We start from the raw sequence: 23413 nt of genomic DNA on the forward strand, positions 1-23413 counted from the left end.
AACCAATTGTCAACGGGAAGAGAACGGGCGCTTGTTTCGTTAGATCTGCCCATTGGAGTTCTCCCCTGGATCGCACCGCAGGAATTCGAGGCTCGAAGAATTTGGAAGCCTCCTCCTGGGTGGATTTGTTTTCTAATACGCTTCCCTCAAGCCCTCGTTTAACTTAAGTTACGTTTGACTAAGGTGGAAAAAAAAAAAACAACCACCGCGCGATCTTCTTCAGAGCCTTCCTTCCTTACCGTCGATTTCTGCTCTGGACGAGCATGAAAGGGGGTGGGGGAGCTTGGAGGTAAGCTCCTGCTTTTTGGGTCTTGATTTCTCCCTCCTGGACTCTCCTAAGCGGAGTTTGGCTTCAGCAACCAGGAATCTCGATTTCGGTTTTGCTTGTTGACACCCTCCTACACGCACACATCCACCCCACGCGTATGCAAACACACATTATTCCCCGTTATTGCGCTACTGGACTAAGCTCATTTTTTGGCTTCACGAGTAGGAAAAGAGTCAGTCGTGGACGAAGGAGACGCAGGCGCTTGCCTCTCTTGCTCCTAGTCTGAATGAAACCGGATCGGCAGAAAAAGTGACTTTACAGTCGGGATTTAAAGGAAGTGAAGTGCGGGGAACGAGGTGGAAAGGGGAGGTCGTCTTTTCGCTGTTACCCAACGGGCGCACCCAAGAGACCAAAGAGCGCGCAAGCGGCTGAAAAGGGGCAGTTGCCGTGAGTCGCGATGGCGAGGCTTTGGAAAGCGAAGGTAGTGGCTGCTGGAGCGCTTTTACTTTTGCAGTGCTTGGCTGACCGGGTACAATTCATCGGAGCCATGAAACCGAAGCAGAGTCTCGGTAAGGAAAGAAGCGTGCCTGGGAGATGCTGGTGGTGGAGAAGAGCTCTTGAACCCTGAGCAAACGAGAGTGTCTTCTTGTCGAGAGTGAATTTTTCGCTGTTTAAGCTTGCGTTTGTCCACAGTGGAAAATCATTTCTCATCTGAGGGCCTGGGGCTACTAACCAGGTTTGTTTGATGGCCCAGGGTTTCACCTCAAAGCAGAGGTGTTAAAGGGGAAACATTTCTCTCAGCCGGTGGATTTATGTAATAAAAGTGAAGTGTTTTGGAGCATGTGCAGACTTCTTTTCTCTTGTTGGGTAACAACAGGAAGATTCTGTCAAGTGTGACAATAAAGTTATTGGGATGGGGCTGGGTAGAGAGGATTCTTGAGGCAGAGCTAGGAAGTTTCTGGAATGACAGAACTACTAACAGGCTTCCTTCTGAATCTGGCAGGATATCATAGTGTGTGTGATGGAACCACAGTTGGATTAGGATCCTGGGCATATCCAGGGGACTTTTCTTGTCTCTCAGTTGGATTCCTGTCACACACTCTCCTCTGGATGGTCGAGTTCAAGAACATTAAGGGACAACTCAATGGTGTGGATGTGATCTTACATCCCGAGGAAGGTAATTTTAGATGAGAGGAATTGGATAAGATGGTAGCCATGTCTCTGAAGCTAACAACTGTTACTCATTAACAGGATGATGTTATTCTACCTTCGAACAGTGGGAATGTTGGAACAATTTATGCTACTTTTTCTGGGAGAAGGTATTGGCACCTGTTGAATTTTTGTCTGCTTGGAAAGATTTTTGGCATGACTGTTCAATATCATCTTTGTTGGGTGTTTAAAGCAACCTAGAATTGGGAAGATGTTGGTTCAGAACTACAATTCACAGTGAAACTTTCTGGATGACTAATGGCTAGTGGCTGTTACCCAACTTCACAGGCTAATTATGAGAATAAAACTGGGATGATTTCTTATGCAAGCTGCCTTGTGGTTTATAAGCAAGAGTGGTAAATGAAGCACAATTACAATTTTGGAGAGGGAAATGTTATGTGTTCATGAATCAGTGTGACCACATTTGATTTTAAAATATAGTTGTGAAACAGAAATTGAATGGACTAACTTTTCCAAGTTTTATGTGCTGAGAACAGCATTGTTTATTGAATGTTCTCTTTATCACCCAGTCATTCAAAGTACAGAGCAGGAATTAGATATCCTGCTTGCAGTAAGAATTTGGAATAACCTTTTCCAACCCAGTGTTTGACTGCCAAAGAGCCACAGTCCATCCCACTTAAAGGGTAGGAAAGATAAACACAATTGTTCAACAGCATTTGGATATCATAAAGTTGACTCGTTGCACTTGCAGGTCACTTTGACTGAAGAGCACCAAGCTGGAGAAGACTGGTTAAAAACAATCAGTTCCCTCCAGAGGTATTGGACCACAACCCCCAGAATTCAAAACCAACGTGGCTTGCTGGTTAGAATCTTAGCAATTGAAAATATGACAGGCAAATGGCATACCACTATTTGCATTCTTAGAACACTATGGATATTAAATTTCTTGTGATATTCCTTAATCCGTGTTACTACGAGCACACATTCTCATTGAAAGTGTGAATCTTTACCTTCCCAAGATGAAGAAACACTGTGTTTCAGAGCACCTATTCCTCGTCTATGTGGTCTGCATTCAGCTCCATATCTCTTTTTTTTTTTAAACTGCCATTCTGTTGAAGAAGATGAGAAGAGGGTTCATTATCAAACATACAGCCAGAATCTCGTTCTCTGGCTTCCTGTTTTTCTAGGGTGCAAACAAGAGTTTTATTGACTGAGGTAAATATGCAGTACAGTGGTGTGGTTTCAGAAAGTTGTACATTCTTTTCAGATAAAGCAATATACTGTTTCCTGCCTTTTCATTTCCTTGATTGGGAGCAGAGGTTTAAGAAAATGGGAAACAAGAGTTGTAGGAAGATCTGTTGCAAGCTTCATCAAAAAAATGTAATCTTTCCCTAGCATTTAACCACACAGCTGGCTGGGTGATAATGCACTCTACAGGAGATTATGCCCTGTGGTCTCATCTTCCTGAGTTACTGTGTAACTCTGCAAAATTTTTCCACATTTATTCGAAAGCAAACTGTACTGAGCACGGCCAGATTTATCCTCTAATAATTGCAGGGGATGACATTCTTGGTCTATTGCCAACAAAGGTAACCCAAAAACTCAAGGAATGTGACAAACACAGAATTTGTGAATAAAATAATTTTATTTTGGCAGGTTATATTTGTATTGCATGCAAACAGAGAGAAAGACCATAAAATTCAAGAACTACTGCAGCTCTCATATACAACCGCCAAATATTGTACATAACATTGGTGAATGGATAAAGAAAACACATTTTTTAAAAACAAATTGACCATAGGAGTGAAGAGGTATGTGTGTGGCAAGGTGAGGGGATTGTTAGCTCATGGTGTCTTGATTTTGGGCCCCTTTGGCTTTAGGAGTTGAGGGGATTTAAGAGGTAACATGGATTCTTTAAAGCCTTGCAGAGAGCATGTATTTTGCTCCTTAAACATTTCTGGAAAAATTAGCCTGTTCTTATGAAACAGATTTAAGGGTTGAAATAGATATTCCTGCTTATTCTGAAGCAAAAGGCAGTGATTGGGGATGTTGTAGGCCCACAAAGGTGCAAATTTCATACCTAGAAAGTCTAGTTCAATTCTGTTGTGGATTTCCTTGGGAATTTTTTTTTTTTTTTGCTTTTTCAGTGAAATACGGTTATGTTCCTTAGCGTTATGCTATTTGGGTGTCAAATCTATGTCCATTTATTCTTTTTTGTAGAAAGTTATTGGGTTAGTGGAAAAAGAAGGTTGGCAAGTGATATATATCGGCCTTCCCAGCCTTTTCGCTTTCTAGAATGGTTGGACTACAGTAACAAATCATTCTTGGACAACACAGAAAGCAATATTTTGAAAATACTGATGAAATATATCACACAGGAGAATAAACAGGAGAATATCATCAGATCTCTGCACTGTGTGGCATTCTTGTATCCATTAATATTGACAGCTGCTTTCTCAAGTGGATTTCTCTTTAAAGTTGTTACTTTCTGTTTGCTGTACCTATATAATTAATAAGGCTACCTGAGATGTGCAGGATTTTACTGGGATTTAAACTCTTCTAAATATAGCATCCAGTCATTAATGTGACCATTATAATATGAAATTAAGGTGTAGGCATGCATGCCCTTCATTTCACTCATTCACTCCTGGCCCTAAAATAGTATGTTAACACTTCAGAATGGTTTCAATCATCAGTTGTTCAAGAACAACTAATCACTATGCATGGGGGGGGGGAGGAAATCCAATAATTGTCATCCAATCATAACATTTTTGCATTTTCTGTTATTTGAAATGTGTTTTCAGTCAGATTTTAAAAGAAAAATAATATTCCTTGGCATTGCTCTCTTTCAATTACGCTTCAAGCCGTATTTTGCTAGTTAGAACTAAGGATAGCTTTGAACATATGATTATAATTGCATTGTTGGAAACTAATGAGAGTTCAGACAAGTCAACACCTGGCTGGTAAATTGCTGGGAAGCTGCTCTGACCTTCCCAAATGAGAAGAAAGCAAAAATATTTCTGATAAATCAGTTAAGTGGAAAGTAGTGCTTTGACTTATAATAGTTCATTTAGTGACCATTTGATGTTACAACAGCACTGAAAAAGCGACTTATGACCATTTTTCTCATTTACGACTGTTACAGCTTGCCTATGGTCATGTGATCAACATTCAAATGCTTGACAACTAATTCATATTTATGATGGTTGCAATTTCCTGGGGCTATGTGATCATCTTTTGAGACCTTCTGACAAGCAAAGTCAATGAAGAAGCCAGATTCACTTAACAACTGTTTTACTAACTTAACAATTGCAGTGATTCACTTAACAGCTGTGACAAGAAAGGTCATAAAATAGGGCAAAACTCACTTAACAGCTGTTTCGCTTAGTAGCAGAAGTTTTGGACTCGTGGTTCTAAGTTGAGGACTACCATATAATAGTTCAGCAATTAAATAGGTGCCAAAAATACTATAGAATCAACAGTTTTCATGTAATTGTAAGGCAGAAATTAGGAAACATACTTTCATAGAGAGATTCTACAGATATTTCCAATTTTAGTACAGCAGATAAATTGATATATTTTAAATACAGACTTGCTGATTGGCTGTGGGTAATTCCCAAGGCAACTGTATTCTTTCAGTTCCTTAATTTAGAATATGTAAGTGAAATAACGTGAAATTCAATAAATACAAAGCGACTATATATACAATACAATAAATCAGAAGATTGTTTGTGATTTAGGCTTTGAACACAGGCATTGTGATTTATAAACTTTTATGACATGTGAATCAATCCATTGTGATTAAACCATGGCATTTTAACCATTGTTAAAATAATTTTGCTGATAAACTATTGGGTAAAATTTTTGTGTGGGCTCTGATAGAATAACACATCTGGAAGATGAATATTGGAGAAGATTGAATATTGGAGAAGATTGAATTACAGCATTTAACCTACAAATGAACTATGAAGGTCATCTATTCAATCCATGATTTTGCTGGAATTTGATTGCTTATCTCCTGTGCTCATTACCTACATCCATATTTTTTGTCCCTTATTGGGCTTAGATTTTTTTTTATTTTTTTTTTTAAAAAGCCAATAGCTTATTTTATGCCCTCCAATGTTGGTAGGTTCCAAAGAGTCTAAATATAGCATTTCAATATTGCTTGGTACTAGTAGTTACTGGAAAGTGACAAGTGTGTGCAGAAAATTCCTTAGCTTCACCAAGATTATCTTAACCAGCAGGGCTGGTTACTCTGCTGGTTACCTGGAGAATCTACTGCCATTCAGAACAAGTTAAAATAATTTTTTAGATTGATTTGGTACATCAATGCCTTGAGGAAATGAAACGAACTTTTAAGCATGTACAAATAGAATCTTCAAGTTGGATCAATTGGACAAAAAATTGAAACATGAATGAAAAGAAGGTGTGCATATAATTTTAGGATTTGACAGATGATAGATTACTCCAGTAGACTTTGAAAGAGAGATCAAGGAGAAAATCGAGAAATTAGATAATTACTGCAATAATGATTTTGGCTTTATTATTTATTATTTTTGTGACCCCTGGTAACTATTGGCATAGCCTTTCTAACTGAGTGCTTGCCATACTTGTTAGGTTTTCAACACATATCTGCTAGTTGGGAATTTTGGAAGTTGTAATGCAAGATTGTATAAGCACTTGCAGATTATTATTATTAATATTTTGCTATTGAACAGAGATGGAATCATTTGTGTAAACTTCCATCATAGCAGATCAATGATAATATATCAGTTGAGTTAAAAGTGATATAGCTAAATTTCTTCCTCACAATTGTAAATCTAATAAGTTTAATAATACCTACTGCTGCAACAGCATAGGCTGCTGTAATAACATATATTTGTTCATTAAATTCTATTTATTTTTCATTTTGCGGAATTATGAAAAAAAATCAGTTTTGGAGCAAGGACTTTGCAGGCCACTTGATTGTGTCTTGAGATAGAATCTTTTTCCCACAGAAATCAGTGGCCACTATTCCCTTTTCTTTTACAGGATGGGATGTCTGTTTCCCTCTTTTCTCCCTTTAAGATTATAAATTTTGTGCTGGCACCTCACCACACCAAGATAACACTGCAGTGCAGAGAAAATGATATGGTTTAGAAGAGAGGAGCTCCCTCTTACTGAAGTTTTAGTATGTTATCTTCAGAATAAAGGAAATTAACTTTTAAAAATGCAATCTAAAATATACAGCTTGTATATTTTAATCAAGAATTGTATGATAGCAGAGTGGGATTGAATTCCTACATCAAAATAAACTATAATGTGTCTTGATGGTTTTGGGCTAAATACAGGTTAGAACTGATAGTGATTTATAAATCAAGGTTTATGTCATTGCACAATTCAAGACAATATACATATTTATAAACCAGAAGTAAAATAAACCAGACCTTAGTACCATTTGAAGTCTGAACTAAGCCATAAGTAATTTTTATCTGCCTGGTCTGTTCTGGGAGGGAAGCACTTCCGTGTGGTGGAGTGAAACAGTTTTAGTCGAAAACAGACTGAGGCTGCTTAACAGGTAGTCCTCAAATTACAACCATGGAGTCTGATATTTCCATTGTGATAGTCATAAGTTGAGGCACCCATGAGACTGGACCCAATTTCACAACTTTTTTCAACTGTCATTAAGTGAATCAATGGATTTACTATGGGCATTTTTTACCAGAAACTCCCCAAATGCTGGATATTGGCAAAACATATTGTAAATCATTTTCACATGACCAGAGAATGCTGCAACCAACAGCAAAGACCAGCTGCTTGCCAAGTGTCTGAAGTGTAATCATGTGACTGCAGGGGTTTGTGCAGCCATCAGAACACTGACCCGGGTTGTAGATAGCTTTTGCAGTATCCATTGTAACTTCAAATGGTCACTAAGAAATCAGTCATAAATTGAGGATTATCTGTAGTTCTTTTAATGCCACATTACCAAATCTTATTTGCTAAATTTATGAATGATCTAGAATGTTATTTACACATTGGAATCTGTACTTTTTCAGATTTTTAATACAAGTTTAGTAGTTATTTTAAAAACAGATAAACCGAAAATAATTTGGGGATAAGCACACAGAAAACAGCATTATGTCCAAGGAAATTGCTTATAAAATGTGTGCTATGAAAAATATTAATACAGTAAAGAAAAAAACATATGTTAATGGGTACCCGCTGAGATTGTAAATAACTTTATTAACATATACCTGTAATTTACTTTTTATTCGGAAAAAGTATCAAGGATTGATGATCCTGAGCTCATTTATTTGCTATTAAAATAAATTTCAGATAGTTGTCTTGAGAAAAATAATATGACTGTGGCTTGAGAGCAAAAGTAGAAAATTTGTAGTCCTAGAAGATGTTTGATTACATGTTACTGCTTCTCTACTGCTGGTCATTTAGCTGGGGCAGAAGGGAATTGTAATACAACAACATAGGGCCCCAGGTTGTTTACAGGCAGACCTGCTTTAAATAAATAGAATAATGGAATGGTGACTATATGATCATATGAGAGCCAGTTTGGTGCAGCAATTAAGGCATCAGGCTAAATACTAGGATTTCCAGGCTCTCCTTAAGCACAAAGCCAACTGGGTGAACTTGGACCAGTCACTTTCTCACTCAGTTCTAGGAAACAGACCATGGCAACCACTTGTGAAATCTTTTACTACTTGTCCAGGTAGTAATCAGCAGTCAACACAGACTCAGTGATGAAGAGAACTCAGAAGAGAAGAAAAGGGAAGGGAAGGGAAGGAGGAAGGAAGGAAGGAGGGACTTTATCGCTGTTTTTTGTTGTTTAAAATGCTTAAGTCTATTAAAATGAATGAGTTTAAATTTACCCATCTCTGTGCTGGATTTTAAATGATGAAGCTAATCACTACATCAAAATCCATGCCCAATGTCGGATCATTTTCCTGTGCTTGCTTTCATACCTCAAGGCAGAACATATATATGCTTTACATATAGAAGTCCCCAGGCTCAATGCTCCTCTTCTCCATTCTAGGCACTAAATCTCTGAAGCTGATGTTTGTTCTTCTCCATCTGACTTCTCTAATAGGCTAGAGACATTATGAAAATATGAACCGAGTTTGTCCCGGAGTATGCAGAGCTGTCAAAATATGCAAGAGGAAATCTGAGATATGAAATCTAAATTTTGAATGAAGTAATTAATTTAGGGGTTTTTTCCCTCTGATATTGCAAATCATTTGAATTTCAGGCATGGGTAATAATTATGTCCCTCCAACGGGGCAAAGAAAGAATGTCATGGTGGAATGTATTCCATGAACAAGTGCTAGGCTTAAGTCTGAAAAAAAGTTATTTGGATTCAAATCCAGCCATTGTTGAAATAAACTCAGTAAATTTAAATTAATTTTTGCAAATGGAAGTTTTACTGATTTTAACGGTTCTACTTTTAGGAATGGTTTGCAAATAGCATACTGTGTTCCCCCAAAAATAAGACCTATGTGCACCCACCAGGCTTATTTTTGGGGTAAGGGTTATTTTTGGGAAAAACAGTACATGGCCCTTATTATGCTCTAGATTTCTAGTTTGGTCTAGTAATTAAGGCCTGGTGCTAGAAGCCAGGAGATTATGAATTTTAGTCCTTTATTGGGCACGAAAAATCAGTCAAGTGACTTTGGATCAGTCCCTCTCTCCCTCAGCCCAAGGGTTGCTATTGTGGGAAAAACAGGAGGAGGAAGGAGTATGGAGTGTGTTCATTTTCCTGAATAATAATAATAATAATAATAATAATAATAATAATAATAATAATAATAATAATAATAATAATAATAATAATAATAATAATAATAATAATAATAATAAAAATAAAAATAATAATAATTATTATTATTATTATTACAAGTTTTATTGGTTTTTTTGACTCTTACAACAAAGTGCTCGAGACACACTGTGGTGCTGGGGGAATCAAACATCCAAGAACAAAACCACATAAAATAACCCAAGTAAATACATTAAATATTCCCTCTCTATTTCCCTCAAACAATATAACATATTTAAAACAATCCATTTCTACATTAAATTTCTATAAATGCTAATCCTGTTTTTAAACTTCATTAATTTACAATTACTATAATCCACTTAAGCCTTAAATAAACATATTATCACTTTGGGTATCCCTTCCAAATGTATTCTAGTTTTTAATCTCCTAAACTTAATTTTATCACACATCTCTCTTGTTTCTTCATCCACTACTCAATATTTATCCTAATTAAAATAAAATATAACTCTAACTCTGAATTATTTTTTTAATGATGAGACAAGGTAAGGTAACCTTTATTGTCATTTTTTACTGCGGGCACAATGGCACACATCAAAAATGAAATTTAGTTGCTTGCTCTCAAAGTGAAACACATACATGACACACACCAAAAACATACTATATACAGTACAACATATGTATAGACCCACCCACCCTACATATACATAACAAATAAATATTAAATACTGTCCATAACAAATAAATATTAAATACTATATAAGGAAGGAGGAGGCTTGAGAGTTCACAAGGTTAATGCTATATGGAATGAAATTACAGCTGAATCTGGATGTTCTGCTGCGGATACTATGAAGCCTCCTCCCAGAAGGTAACAAGGAAAATAGGTCGTGAAGAGGAGGTGTAGTGTCCCAGATAATCTTACGGACCCTGCTTAAACAACGCTTTTATGCTATGTCCTGGATAGGAGGGACGGGACTGCCAATGATCTTTTCGGCCATTTTCACCACTCTCTGCACCGCTTTCCTGTCTGAAGCAGTGATGCTTCCAAACCAGACTGTGATGCTGTATGACAGGATGCTCTTGATTGTCCCCCTGTAGAAAGTGGTCAGGACAGGGGAAGGAAGATGTGCTTTTCTCATGCGACGCAAAAAATGCAGGTACTGCTGTGCCCGCTTTATCAGTTTCTCACTGTTGAGCGACCAAGTCAGCCTACTCGTTAGCTGCACACCCAGGAATTAGATGCTGGTAACATCTCCACAGGTGAATCATTGATGCACAGAGATGTGTAGCTGTGCCTGCCTTTTCTGAAATCGACAATGATCTGTTTGGTTTTTCTGGTATAAAGACAGAATATACATGCATACATACAGTACATACATACATACATACATACATATTAATAATGTGTAGCCTTCTTGTCTACATCTAATAATTTGATACAGAGGGGTATTTTGTTGTTGTAGTTAGATCAAGAGACATAAAGCTTTTTAACAATTATGTGGTAAGGGTATCAGGGATCTATTAGTAAATTCAGATCTACTTTTGGCCCATCCTATCTTCTGTCTGTTGAGTATTACTTGAAGCTCAAATCTATTGAATTATATTTTGTGATAGCAAAATATCTGAATGGTTTGCTTTGCCAATATTGCCACTAGAGCAGGGGTCTCCAACCTATGGACCACAGCCCGGTACCGAGCCATGGCCTATTTGCCACCGGGCCGTGGCAATGGCTGTTGACAAATGTGCACACATCCTTCCTTGTGCTAGCGCCACCATGCGGATGCTAGCGGTTCCGTTTGTGGGCACTATGTGGGCACTAGCGGTTCCATTTGTGGGCATCACGTGGGCACTAGCGGCCCATTTGTGCATGCACACAGGGGTTAGCCCCCTGTTTGCACATGCACATGGGTGCTAGTGGTCTGTATGTGCATGTGCACTAGGAGCCCATTTGCACATGCGTGTGGGCACTAGCAGCCCATTTGCACATGCATGCAGGCATTAGCAGCCCATTTGTGCATGAGCATGGGCGCTAGTGGCTCATTTGTGCATGGACGCTAACAGTCCATTTGCGTATATGTGCGGGCACTTGCGGCCTGCTTGCGCAGGTGCGCAGGCACCAGCACCGCTGCCAGCACCTCCATGGATGCGTGCAGCCTGCTTGCACATATGCATGGGTGCTAGCGCCGCCACCATGTACGCATCCATTTGTGCATGGGTGCATGCACACATTTCCTTGCTCCTCCCTTTCCCTCTGAGTTGCCTGGAAAGATTGGGGAGTTCTGCACTAGACGGCAAAACATGTCTCTAGTAAAGCTCTCTGTTATAATAATAGAATAATTATTAATAGAATAATAATTATATCTCTGATCTTAGTGTGATCTCTTCCATCCATGTGAATAATTATCTGGCTTACCAGTTTCATGAATTTTCAGATACTTGGTGGACAAGGCCAAATTGCTCAAGCTGCAGAAACTGAGATGCAGAGAAGCTAATTCAGGCTGTAGGTCCCATTGGAGACATGGGCAGTTTTTCCATTTCCATTTAAACATGACACCAGCTAAATTGACTGAATTCATTTTTGTTGGGAAGTCTATCCAAAAGTTATAGTTCTAGTTGTTTTGACTAAGGAAATATTGAAGGGTTCCCAGAATTAAATAAACAAGCCAAATAAAAAATCCATATAAAATGTTTTGTTTTGGTTTTGTAATGTATGCTTTTACTCAGAAAAATATAAGCTAGATAGTTGTTTCCTAATAGAAAAATGTTTCTTAGAACTAAACTTGTGCACATAAAATAAGAATTACTTTAAAAAGAGCTATTTCGGCACCAAGTAGAATAATTTTGTGGAGAGATGAATGGATATGGTGAGTTTAATAATCCTCAAAGCTATCCTGTGGGAGTTGTAACGTTTGCACAGTCATTTTTGAATAGTAACTTACAAATATTTATGCATTGTATCTGAGTCTTCAATTTCTATGAAGAATTATGCTGTGGAATCTCTCTGCTTCAGATAACTTCAAATTTTAGTTTTCGGTTTACTTATATAGAAACCTGTGCAATGGTGATCCAGTGTGGCTAAGAAGTTGAATTAGAATTAGTGAGACCTTTAGATAAGAAACCTGTCTTTTGGACAGTCATATCTCTCATACCAGTTGATCTTGGGGAATTGTTATAAAGGGGAAAAAAGAAATGTGTGGATTTATAGCACAGTGAGCTCCTGGTGGAATATAAATGTGTGTTACAAACATCTGTATCTCAATGACATAACTCCTTGTACCCATGTATACGTGATTGGGGTAATCTCAAATGGACTATTTCCCTTGCAATTTACTTACTTTTGTATTTAAGACTTTTGACCTCCAGATACTAGAAATGAGTTTTGTTTGTATATTCTGATCTATGAGCTTAACACATATGTATAGTAGCATCATCTTGTCTCTTGATTTTTTGGGGGCGGGGGAGCTTCTTTGTGAACTGTCATTTTTAAACTTGGAGGGACAAAATCTTTTAAACATGATGAGTGAATGATGAGTGAAACTTGCTGGCACTTTTCAGATGACATGGTAGGCCAGGTTAATTGCTCTCTGGGGAAATTAACTCATCCTCTTATGCCAGCAGTGTGTGATTGAGGATAACCTAGTCAGTCATGAAGCAATTTTCTTTTGAAGCTCCAATCTAGTTCAGAGAAGGTTGGAAGCTATCAAAGCTTGGCTTGCTATTGAGGCCAACATTGAGGTCCAGTTAGGTGTGGATTCCTTCTGCATCTTTTCTACTTCTGAATGTGGCCCAGGGAATGAAAATTAAAAAGAACCAGAGACATAGTGCCTAGCCAAGCCCTTAGTTATTGATGCAAGGTCTTTCTAGGATGTCATCTTTCTTCAGAAACTGAAAAAATAATAACATGTTTCCTTAGAAGGGATTAGGGAGTTAATTTGAAACAGCCCAAGATTGATTCAAACTAAAATATAATTCCTTTGGATTACTTTTTAGCATTAATTGATCAGATTATGGCATTCACACATGTTAATCATCCTACCCTCAACCCAGTTAAGAGTCATGGTTAGTTATCTTATAGGACAGTGATGGAGAACCTTTTAGAGACTGAGTGCCCAAACTGCAACCCAAAACCCACTTATGTATCGTCAGGTGCCGGGTGGGCGTGGCCCATTGGGTGGACGTGGCCATTGGGTGGGCATGGCCAATTGGGAGGGCATTGCTGTGGTGGTAACAGCAGACTGGGTGGGACTAAAAAGTTCAATCAATCAATTCCAACTTTGCAAGATCTTTTTTTTCCCTGCAAGAAGTTGAAATTGATTGATTGATTGATTGAACCTTTTTTTTTTGCACCCGGCAGCAGAGGTCTAAAGCGAAAAGGTTTTATAAAACCCAGCTGAAGGCCTAGGACTGGGGCGATGGCTTGCGTGCCCACAGAAAGGGCTCTGCGTGCCACCTGTGGCACGCATGCCATAGGTTGGCCACCACGGTTATAGGATATGAATGCTATGGTTTGGAGAATGGACTTGCCTTTCAGAAGGTAGGGTTAAAAAAAAGGTAAACAGATTTTTGTATAATTTTACCCTAATGTTCTTCCCTTATGTTAATTTGTGTATAATATCAGAAATACATACATATTCTTCTATCTTACATTCAGCATGCCAGCTTAGAGCATAAGGAAATAAGATAGTGCCTGCTATAAAATTAAATGTCATATTTTTTGGTTTATATTTGAAATTGTTTATTCATAATTAAACCTAGGTCACCAATTCTTTGCATGTAAACTCCATCTAATCAGACCTGCTTATTTTAAATCTATTACATCTTTCTCCTTTCACTTAAATTTCAGAGACATCAAGACACCATGCCATTAATTCATGCTGTTGATCAGTTAATTATGTTATATTCAAAGCCACAAACATCCATGTGACATGATCATTAGTAGACAGACCACACACACTCAGGAAACCTCTGGCCATCATGACTTTGGTCAGTGAAGGATTTAGTGTAAAACCTTTTAGCAATAAAAAGAAATTTTCATTACCAGATTTAGTAATATTTTTGTCACATGCAACATTAGCTGCTAACAGTAAGGATAGTATCAGTCAGTTGCGGCATATGCTTGGGCAGTGACAGGTGTAACATTGGAAGAGCTGAAGGATCATATAATCATCATTGTCTACAAGTACAACCAAACCTTTGTTTTACCCCAAATATGCACATTCATGTTTTATGCAAGCTTGCAAGCTACTATACTGTTGCTTTCATCCCATCAGTTAGGAGATATATGATACAAATAGAATGCAGAGTTGTAGCTGCTCAAACACTTGTTTATTTTCAGGTATTTTCTTACAATACCCTGGTTAATTACTGCTTATAGACTGATTGATTTGATAATACAGGATCCGGTCGATAGTAGTCTTGCCTTAAACCTTCAGATTTTATCCTAGATTGATTCTTCAGTATTAGCAGTTTCTTTGTCAAAATGACGATATTCTGGCTTAAATCATTTGGAAAGCATCCAGCTTTAAATAACAAGCATATTTCTCCTTGTACAACAGTTTCTACCCTACACCACTCTACTGTTTTCTTTTTGCATTTTCCACATCAGATGTGGGAGACATGCAACATACAGGTGATCCTGGACTTATCACCAGTCGCTTAGGGACTGTTTGAAGTTACAGTGCTTGGAAATCGACCTGCATTAATGGCATATTCAGCAGTCACATGAAAAAAGCAGCGTTTACTTTCAGTTTTTGGCAAAAACACCCCATAATAAACAATGGATTCACTTAATGACTGTGGCATTTGCTTAACAAACATAATATTCAATTTATGACTGCCATGTTTAATTAATGGCCTCCCCCAAAAAGGTCATAAAATCGTTCAGTCTAATGACCTACTTTATGACTGTCACAACTTAGGACCATAATCAGCAGTCTCCATTAGTGAAGTGTGTTTGGATTCTGTTGTATCTGATAGAGGTTTTTGGTTTTTTTTAGCACATTTATGGACTGCTTCAGTTATGAATGACTCTAAACAATGTATATCTCAGCCCCTCTTAGTTGGTAAAAAGATAATATAAAAAGAAAACAAATCATTATTATTGAACTTTCATTTATATAAGCAAAAAAAAAAAAATCCATTGTCAGAGAAAGATGACATTTCAGTCCCAAGACCTGATGGAATAATGTGTTAATATCATTCTAAGCACCAGAAGGAAGAGCCATCTAGATATAAGGGGGCCACACTCTACTTGATCTTGTTGGGCAGATATATTGTTGGAAGCAGGAAGTCTCACAGATATTTGGGTTCTGAGCCATGAAGAATGTGCCAGCCAGTTGTTTAATTATTTACTATTATCTTTTTTTGTCAGATGTTAATCAAAGATGAGATGACATTCAGGAATTCAAAAGATGAAATCACATTTGTGGGGTTTTTTTCTGTTCTCTATTATTTCAGATTTTTAAATAAAATACTTTGTTCTGGATAAATAGTTTATCATAAGATAATTAAGGGATTATTTTTAATAAGTAGCAATTTTCTTGGCATAGGGCCTTTTCTACTGTTGCACCCACTTTATGGAACATTTCCACCCTCAAAAAAATGGGACTGGCTCAATCCTTATTGAGTATCTGGAAATCCCTCAAAAGCTGGTAGTGCCATAGGGTCTGGAGACTCCAGAGGACCAGTGAGATACTGGGATAGATCCATTGTAATATTTGTTCTTTCTTAGCCCTGTGTTTTTTATAGTTTTAAGTTATATAATAACAACAACAATTGTATTTTATCTGATTTTAGTTTTGTTGTCCACCACTCAGAGTCACTTGTTTGTGAGATGGCTATCCATATAAATTTCATAGATAGATAGATAGATAGATAGATAGATAGATAGATAGATAGATAGATAGATAGATAGATAGATAGATAGATAGATAGATAGATAGATAGATAGATATTTCTAGTTCAAGTTTGTCACTTTGCTATTGTAGAATTCATTTGGAATTCTGATTACACTGATTACACTGCAACAAACACAATAGATTAATTATTTGTAGTGCAAGAATTTGTGGACTGCAAATCAAGCATCCAGAATATTACATACAGTAGCTCAACTTATGCATAGGGACAGTACATTATTGGTTTAAATTATAAAGCCTATAATATCTTTGTAGTAATAGTGTTCAGATTCATTCTGAATGAAATTTTCATTCTTATTATATAAAATTTGTTTGGTTTTGATGCTTTCTTTCAACAGGTTACTATTAAAACAGGAAACCTCTTATTGTTTCTTATTGCGTTCAGCTGAGGTAATTTTGTTATCTCAGGTCTTAAATGAATATCAAAGTGGTCTTAAATTCCAAACTTGGCTTGAATGATGTAAGAAACTGTTTAAAGATTTACAATGCCACTATAATTGTATCATGACACAGGAGTTTGCAGAAGAATCTTTAAATTATTAAACTGAAACATTATTGTTTGGATCATTATTTAATGGCTGCTTCTTTTGGTTTAAAATTTTCTCTGTAATAAAAGCACTGGGTAACAAAATCTGATATTTCCTCTTCTAGTCTGTTTCTGATCATGAAATAAAAAATAGCAGGAATTTTGTGATTTCTAATATACTTAAAGGGTCCAGAAGATTCAAACCTTGTTATTTTTTAAAAAAATCTCCTATTTCTGTAGTAATTTCTGAGGTATTATTGCAGTATATTTATTCTTCCTGTGTTTCACCATCTATGACAAGAAATATCTACAATCCACAGTTTTAATAGTAGCTATTAAAATTGGAATGGATTTTCCTTTTGCTATAATAGTATAAAATTATATAATATTATGAGAAATGGTTAAAGGATCTGGGTAGTTTTAGCCTACAGAAAAGATATCTGAGGGGAAGATATGATTGCAGTCTTCAGATATCGTAAGGATTGTCACACTGAGGAGGGAATAGATTTTTTTCTCTTTTGTCCCAGAGGGAAAGATAAGAACCAACAAGGTAAAGCTATGAAGAAGCAGGTAAAGGTTAAGTATTAGGAGAAACTTCTTTACTGTACAGTGCAATAATTGCAGAGAAAGATGGTAAAAAACATGTATGGTCACATCTAGCAATCCAACTATGTTTAAGAAGACACTGATCCTCAACTTAATTGCTTTACCTTAACTATAGCTTAACATTAGTGCAAGGTAAACAATATTAAGGGCCAAGCCAGTATCAGACAGCTGAAAATAACACATGGGAAGCAATTGGAGGACCACATAAAATCGAAATTCCAGAGAAAGGGGAGGCTGGAACTATATATTCATTAACATTTCTGCAGAAGAAATGGCAATAGATTCATGATATGTTCGTTAGACCACTTGTTATCTTCCTTTGTAACTAATCATTTAGTGTAAACATCAATCCAGGAAAAAAATATTTTCTTTATTTAAATACTTCTATGGCAAATGCCTAAGGATAAAAAAATAAGAAAAAATCAGAAACGTTTAAGGAAAGGGCAGAAAGGCAGTTGTAAGTTGTATTGTATTTATTGGCATTTGTATGACTTTCCAGATCTTACTGACTCCCCCCTTCTCTCATCCTTGGCTCTACTGTCCAGAGAGTGATGGCATTTGGCATTCAACAGCTTCTGGATATCCACACATCATTTATATCCGCTTTAAGGCATCAGGAAGTATTCATTGTTAAAGAAATTATGGACACCATTCTGGTATTCCAGGGCCAGGGGGTATCTTATAAAAACACTTTCTAATAGTCTTGGTGCCCAGTAAGGGAGATTTTACTTAATTTTTGACAAATAAAACACATCCAAAAATAATTAGCCCAGCTTTTATGAATCCATGCAATAAAAATGACGAAGCTATATATCATCTGAGAACCCACACTGCTGATTTTGCTATGCCTGCCCACACAAATAAAATAATTTTAGAACCTGAAAGGCAAATTATGACTTGTAAAACTCGATGAAGTATTCAGAAATTTCAGCCCCCATAAATTATGGTTTTATCACTGATGGAGGAAACAAACTGCAATAATGATTATTCAGATGAAAGACATTCAAATTAGTTCTTACTGCTCAACTAATACATAATGGCAATATTCCTTTGGAACCCTTTTATTTATTAAATGTGGCCCACTGTGAATAACTATAAGAATAAGTATTATTTAAAAATTTGGAATAAATTCTGACATTCAACTGCATAAATGAAATGGTACTACTTGGTAGAAGTATATTCCATAAACTATTAAGTACTCTGCAGCTACTACAAATATGCATTATAGCACTGAGCTTTCAAATTTATTGTCAAAAGAATGAACACATAGAGAATAAATTGTTACCTTCTTTAATAAAAATACAGAAATACTTTTATATATACTATGCCTTGTGGTCATTTAAGTGGATTTTATTGAATCAAACTCTCAGCCTTAGGAAGAAGGCAATGGTTAACTACTTATTAACTACCTTATTCAGGTAGTTGCAGGAGTTAATGGTGATATCAAAGTGTATACACACACACACACACTTACATGTTTGCTAGACAACATGTACAAAACATCTAGTTAAAGCGTTCAGTATAAAATCATAAATCTAGTAGTCTTGAAATTATAATGAAATCCACAGTGGTAGTTGTAGCTTAGTGTAGCTGGATCATGCCATACAATAGAAGATACAGATGGGATTATAATTCATAAGTGTACCGAACTGGGCAATATCAGGATATGAAACTTGGTTTAAGTAAGGGTTCCTAAACTTTTGCCACCATATGTTCCTTTAGTGTAATCTTAATGTACATATTTTCCCTAAATATCCAAACACCAAAATAAACAGATGAACAGAATAGTCCAGTGGTGGCGAACCTATGGCATGCATGCAAGAGGCGGCACTCAGAGCCCTCTCTGTGGGCACGTGTGCCATGCTCTGGAGATGGTGAGGGACTGGCCCCTGCCGCCCTGGCCCTGCCCACCCAGTCTGCCATGACCACCGCGGCCACGCCCATCCGGCACCCGGTGAAAAATAAGTCGGGTTTGGACTGCAATTTGGGCACTGGGTCTCTAAAAGGTTTGCCATCACTGGTATAGTCAAATATTGGAGAAAAGTGGGTATGTTGTAATGATGTATAAATAAAAATTCTTCACAGAAATGCTCAACAAAAATGATTAGGAAACTAGAGGCTAAAACATGAACAGATGTAGGAATTGGGTATGTCTAATTTAAGGGAAAAAAAGGACTGGGATAATATGATAGCAGTGTTCCAATATCTAAGGGGCTGCCATAAAGAAGAGGGGAGTCAACTTATTTTCCAAAGCATAAAAGAGCAGGACAAGAAACAATGGATGGAAACTAGTTAAGGAAAGAGTTAAAGCAGCCTAGAACTAAGAAAAAATTTCCTGACAGTGCAATTAATCAGTGGAATGACTTGCCTCCAAAGATTGTGGTTGCTCCAACAGTAGAGGTTTTTAAGAATAGATAGGACAACCATTTGTCTGAAATGGTATAGGGCAGGGATGTCAAACTCAATTTTAGTGAGGGCCGCATCAGCATTGCGGTTGCCCTTGGGGGCCGGGTGGGTGTGACCAGGGTGGTGTGGCCTACTGGATGGGCGTGGATGGAGTGGGTGTGGCCTACTGGATGGGCATGACCAGCTCTACATCGTTCGCATCAATGGTGCCTGTGGGGGCCTGGGCAGGAGTGGGACAGATCTGAGGGTCTCTGGCAGAAGGGGGTGGGACCAGGGCAAGTGCCAAGGCATGATCCACTGGAGGAGCCTCACTGTTCCTCTCAGGCCATGGCCATTGGGGGGGCTGGATGGTGGTGCGGCTGCCCGGAGCCCTGGGCAGCAGAGGTCAAACCCTCAGCCTGGCCCTCGAGCACCCGCGGCACCAAGCCCAGCCTCACTTCCCCAAGGGGGTGCCCAGCTGTACTTACCTCCTCCTCAAGGCTGCTGCTGCTGTTGTGCTTGCTCTCCTTAGCCAAATTGTTCATGATGGATACGAGGGCAAAGTCAGAGGGAGGCCCATTCCTTCTCCATGCGAGGAGACCCAACTTTGTATTCAAAGCTTCCTTGGCAATAGGATGGGAGACCCCCAGGATAGGCCAGAAGGAGGGGGCAAGGGGATGGTGAAAGGGCAGCAGGGCAGGACTAAGGCAGGACTTCCCTCAGACCCTCCCTCTCATTTCCTTCTTTCCTTCCTAAGTACAGAGTGGTGGGAAAATATTTAAAATGAGGGAGGGAGAAAAATAGGCAAGAAACGCAGGTGGGGAGGTGTCACCCTTCGTGGGGAATAAAGAAATGCACCATCGCCTGGAAGTGGCCAGCACATGGCCCTCACTTACTTCACAAATCTGGCTTGGTGGGCTCTGGGGGAGGGGATGCCATAAGTAGCATGAGAGTCAATGTTACCTGCGCAATGCCGCCCAGCCCCAGCCTGTCCGGTTTTGGCAGGCAGCGAGGCGCTCTTCTCACAGCGCCAAGAGGCTGAGCCAGGCGGCGCAAATCCAAAAAGCGTGATGCCCCCCAGCCCCCAGCTTGCCCGTCTCAGCAGGCAGCGGGGTGCTGTCCTCACAGCACCGAGAGGCTGAACTGGGCGGTGTGAAGCTCGCCAGCTTTGCACCTTGCTGCCTGCTGAAACCGGGCAGGCTGGGGGCTAGGCAGCATTGCACTTCTCATCAGATTCGGGCCACCCGGCTCAGCCTCTCGGCGCTATGAGGAGAGCGCCCAGCTGCCTGCCGAAACCCCTCCCCCGGAGCCCATCAAGCTGGATATGTGAAGTAGGCCATGGCCATTTGCTGGCCACTTCCAGGTGATGGTGCATTTCTTCATTCCTCACAAAGGGTGACACCTCCTCAGCATGGACCCAGGAGGCAGGGCCAATGTGGCAGGGATTGGTTCCTCGCTGTTTCCAGATGGCCTTGTGGAGCTAAGACTGAATGCGTTTCAGCATAGCTGGCCACCAGAAAATTGTACATTGGCTCCGTCCTGGCCGGCCTGGGCCAGGGCCAAGGCAGCTGGGGCCATTCCCTCACTATTTCCAGGATGGCTTCGTGGGCCACATGAAACCACTTCGCGGGCCGCATCCGGCCCCCGGGCCTTGTATTTGATATGTTTGGTATAGGGTTCCCTGCTTAAGAAGGGTTGGACTAGAAGACCTCCAAGGTCCCTTCCAACTTTTTTATTCTGTTATTCTTTTATTTCATACTTTGGGAAACCCTGGTTTAAGCAGTCTGCAGAGGGATTCAAAATGTGAATACAGAGAAGGAGAGAAAAATAAAGCATAAGAAGAATTTTTTTTGTGGAGATATTCAAATAAAAAGTATTTTCTCTATAAATATGCAGTTAAATCATCATTGTCAGCCCTTCAGTCATGTCTGCTCATAGCCACTTTATGGATTAGCACTCTCCAAACTCTTCTGTTTTGTACCACCTCCTTCATAACCACCATGATCATCCCAGTGTCATCCTTTATAGGGTTCAGCCAACGGGTACTAGCGCGGCTCCTTCTTTTTCCACTGATCACTCACAGCAAGATTGAATTTTTGAATGGGTTAGCTCACATGACATGGCCAAAGTATGATAGTCTTTGTTTGGAGAGGCTGGCTTCAGGTGATATTTTGGGTGAGGTTTGGTCTAAGACTTCTTTCTTTATTATTTTCCTGTCCTTGGGATGTGTAATCATTGTCTCCAGCTCCATAGTTTGAAGGCTTGCTTCTCTTAGCTGCCTTTTTAAGAGTCCATGTTTCACAGCCATAAATAGCAATTGGAAAAATTATTGAATTGACTAATCTGTATTTGGTTGGGAAGCTGATACCTTTATTCTTGATATTATTCATGCAGACATCACAGTTCTTCCAAGCGCTATACGCCTTCTGATCTCAGGTCTGTAATCACCACATTGATCGATTTTAGAGTCTAGGAAGATGAATTCCTTTACTGTTTCAATGATCTCATTGCAATTAGATCATTTATCTAAATCTACCAAAGAAACCTTTGATGAACTCCTTGCTTTTTTCTGAGCTCTCCCCTATCTCCTTTTCTTTCTAATGAAATGTGCAATCTTGGTAAAAGCCTAGTTGCCTTCCTACTGGTAATTTAGAGAACTTTCATTGAACTATATGCGTTCCTGTGGTTTTTTTATTATTTAATTCATTGGCAGAACAATTATGATAATGTTGTAAGTAGGCATGACTCTGTTTTTGGTTTTGGTTTTGGTTTTGCAAAAGGGATTTCCTTAACAATCTTGTTTTCAAAGAATGTAATTTGTATTGGCCAAGTACGAGAGTTACATAAGCTACTACATGGTGCTTGGTTTAGCCAAAAGGAGTTTTGCCTGATCAGATGGTCCACTCCTCAAATAGCAGAACTCAATTACTATAAGTCTCGGAAGGAATTTACAATGTGACACTGATTCTCCTGGAGTTCTCAAAGCAGAATTAGTTCCCATGATGCCAGGCCATTTTATTATGTTTTTTCACTCATCTGTGACTTAAAACAAACAAATACTAGGTTAAGTGGATGATGAGCAAACTGGCCATGAGACCATTTATAGTCATCGGTGTAATTTTAATGGACCAGGATCAGATTTTAGAAGTCCCTTTGTGTATAATTTTTCCTTGTTAAGTAGGAACAACATATTTATCAGGATGTATCCTCCCTCTGATATTTCTACACTCAATGACTTTCTTAAACTCCAAGTCTGTTTATAATATGGTCTACTTTGCAGAAGACTGAAACCCATATGTACATGCATGCTAAAACATATTCCTCAGTTTCCTAAAGCTTTCTTCCCTTGCAAAAAAAAGTCATTGTTTCTCAATCTACAAGTGTAGATTGAGTACAAGGGTACAAGTGGGCCTGTTAATTATATACCTGGCCCCCTGCTATGTATCAACGGCCCTGCCTGAGTTGGCTGACGTAATAGCCGGGGTGGCGGTGGAGACCCCCAGACTTATAGTCATGGGGGATCTCAATCTGCCATCTGCGGGCGAAACGTCGGTGGCAACTCGGGAGTTCTTGGCCTCCATGTCGACCTTGGACTTGACCCAATTAGTTCATGCCCCCACTCACACGGGAGGACATACACTAGATCTAATTTTTGTCTCTGGCCAGTGGCAGAATGATCTGGAAATGGGGGAGATAGTTATAGAGCCCTTGTCATGGTCAGATCATGCACTCCTTAGGATGGATTTCCGGACCGCTTCCCCCCGCCGCAGGGAGACGGAACC

The 23413-nt window shown here is 38.8% G+C and overlaps 1 protein-coding gene across 1 annotated transcript in view; it reads left to right on the forward strand.

Moving 5' to 3' along the window:
* Window positions 1-725: 725 nt before the first annotated feature.
* The window catches only part of PLXDC2 (plexin domain containing 2), a 230797-nt gene continuing 208109 nt past the window's right edge, over window positions 726-23413 (forward strand). The window contains exon 1 of the mRNA XM_015811554.2: window positions 726-837. Coding sequence (XP_015667040.2) covers window positions 726-837 — 112 coding nt within the window. The remainder of the gene's footprint in view (window positions 838-23413) is intronic.

The sequence above is a fragment of the Protobothrops mucrosquamatus genome, unplaced genomic scaffold (genome assembly GCF_001527695.2).
Source record: "Protobothrops mucrosquamatus isolate PMUCROS unplaced genomic scaffold, P.Mucros_1.0 scaffold45, whole genome shotgun sequence".
Lineage (NCBI taxonomy): Eukaryota > Metazoa > Chordata > Lepidosauria > Squamata > Viperidae > Protobothrops > Protobothrops mucrosquamatus.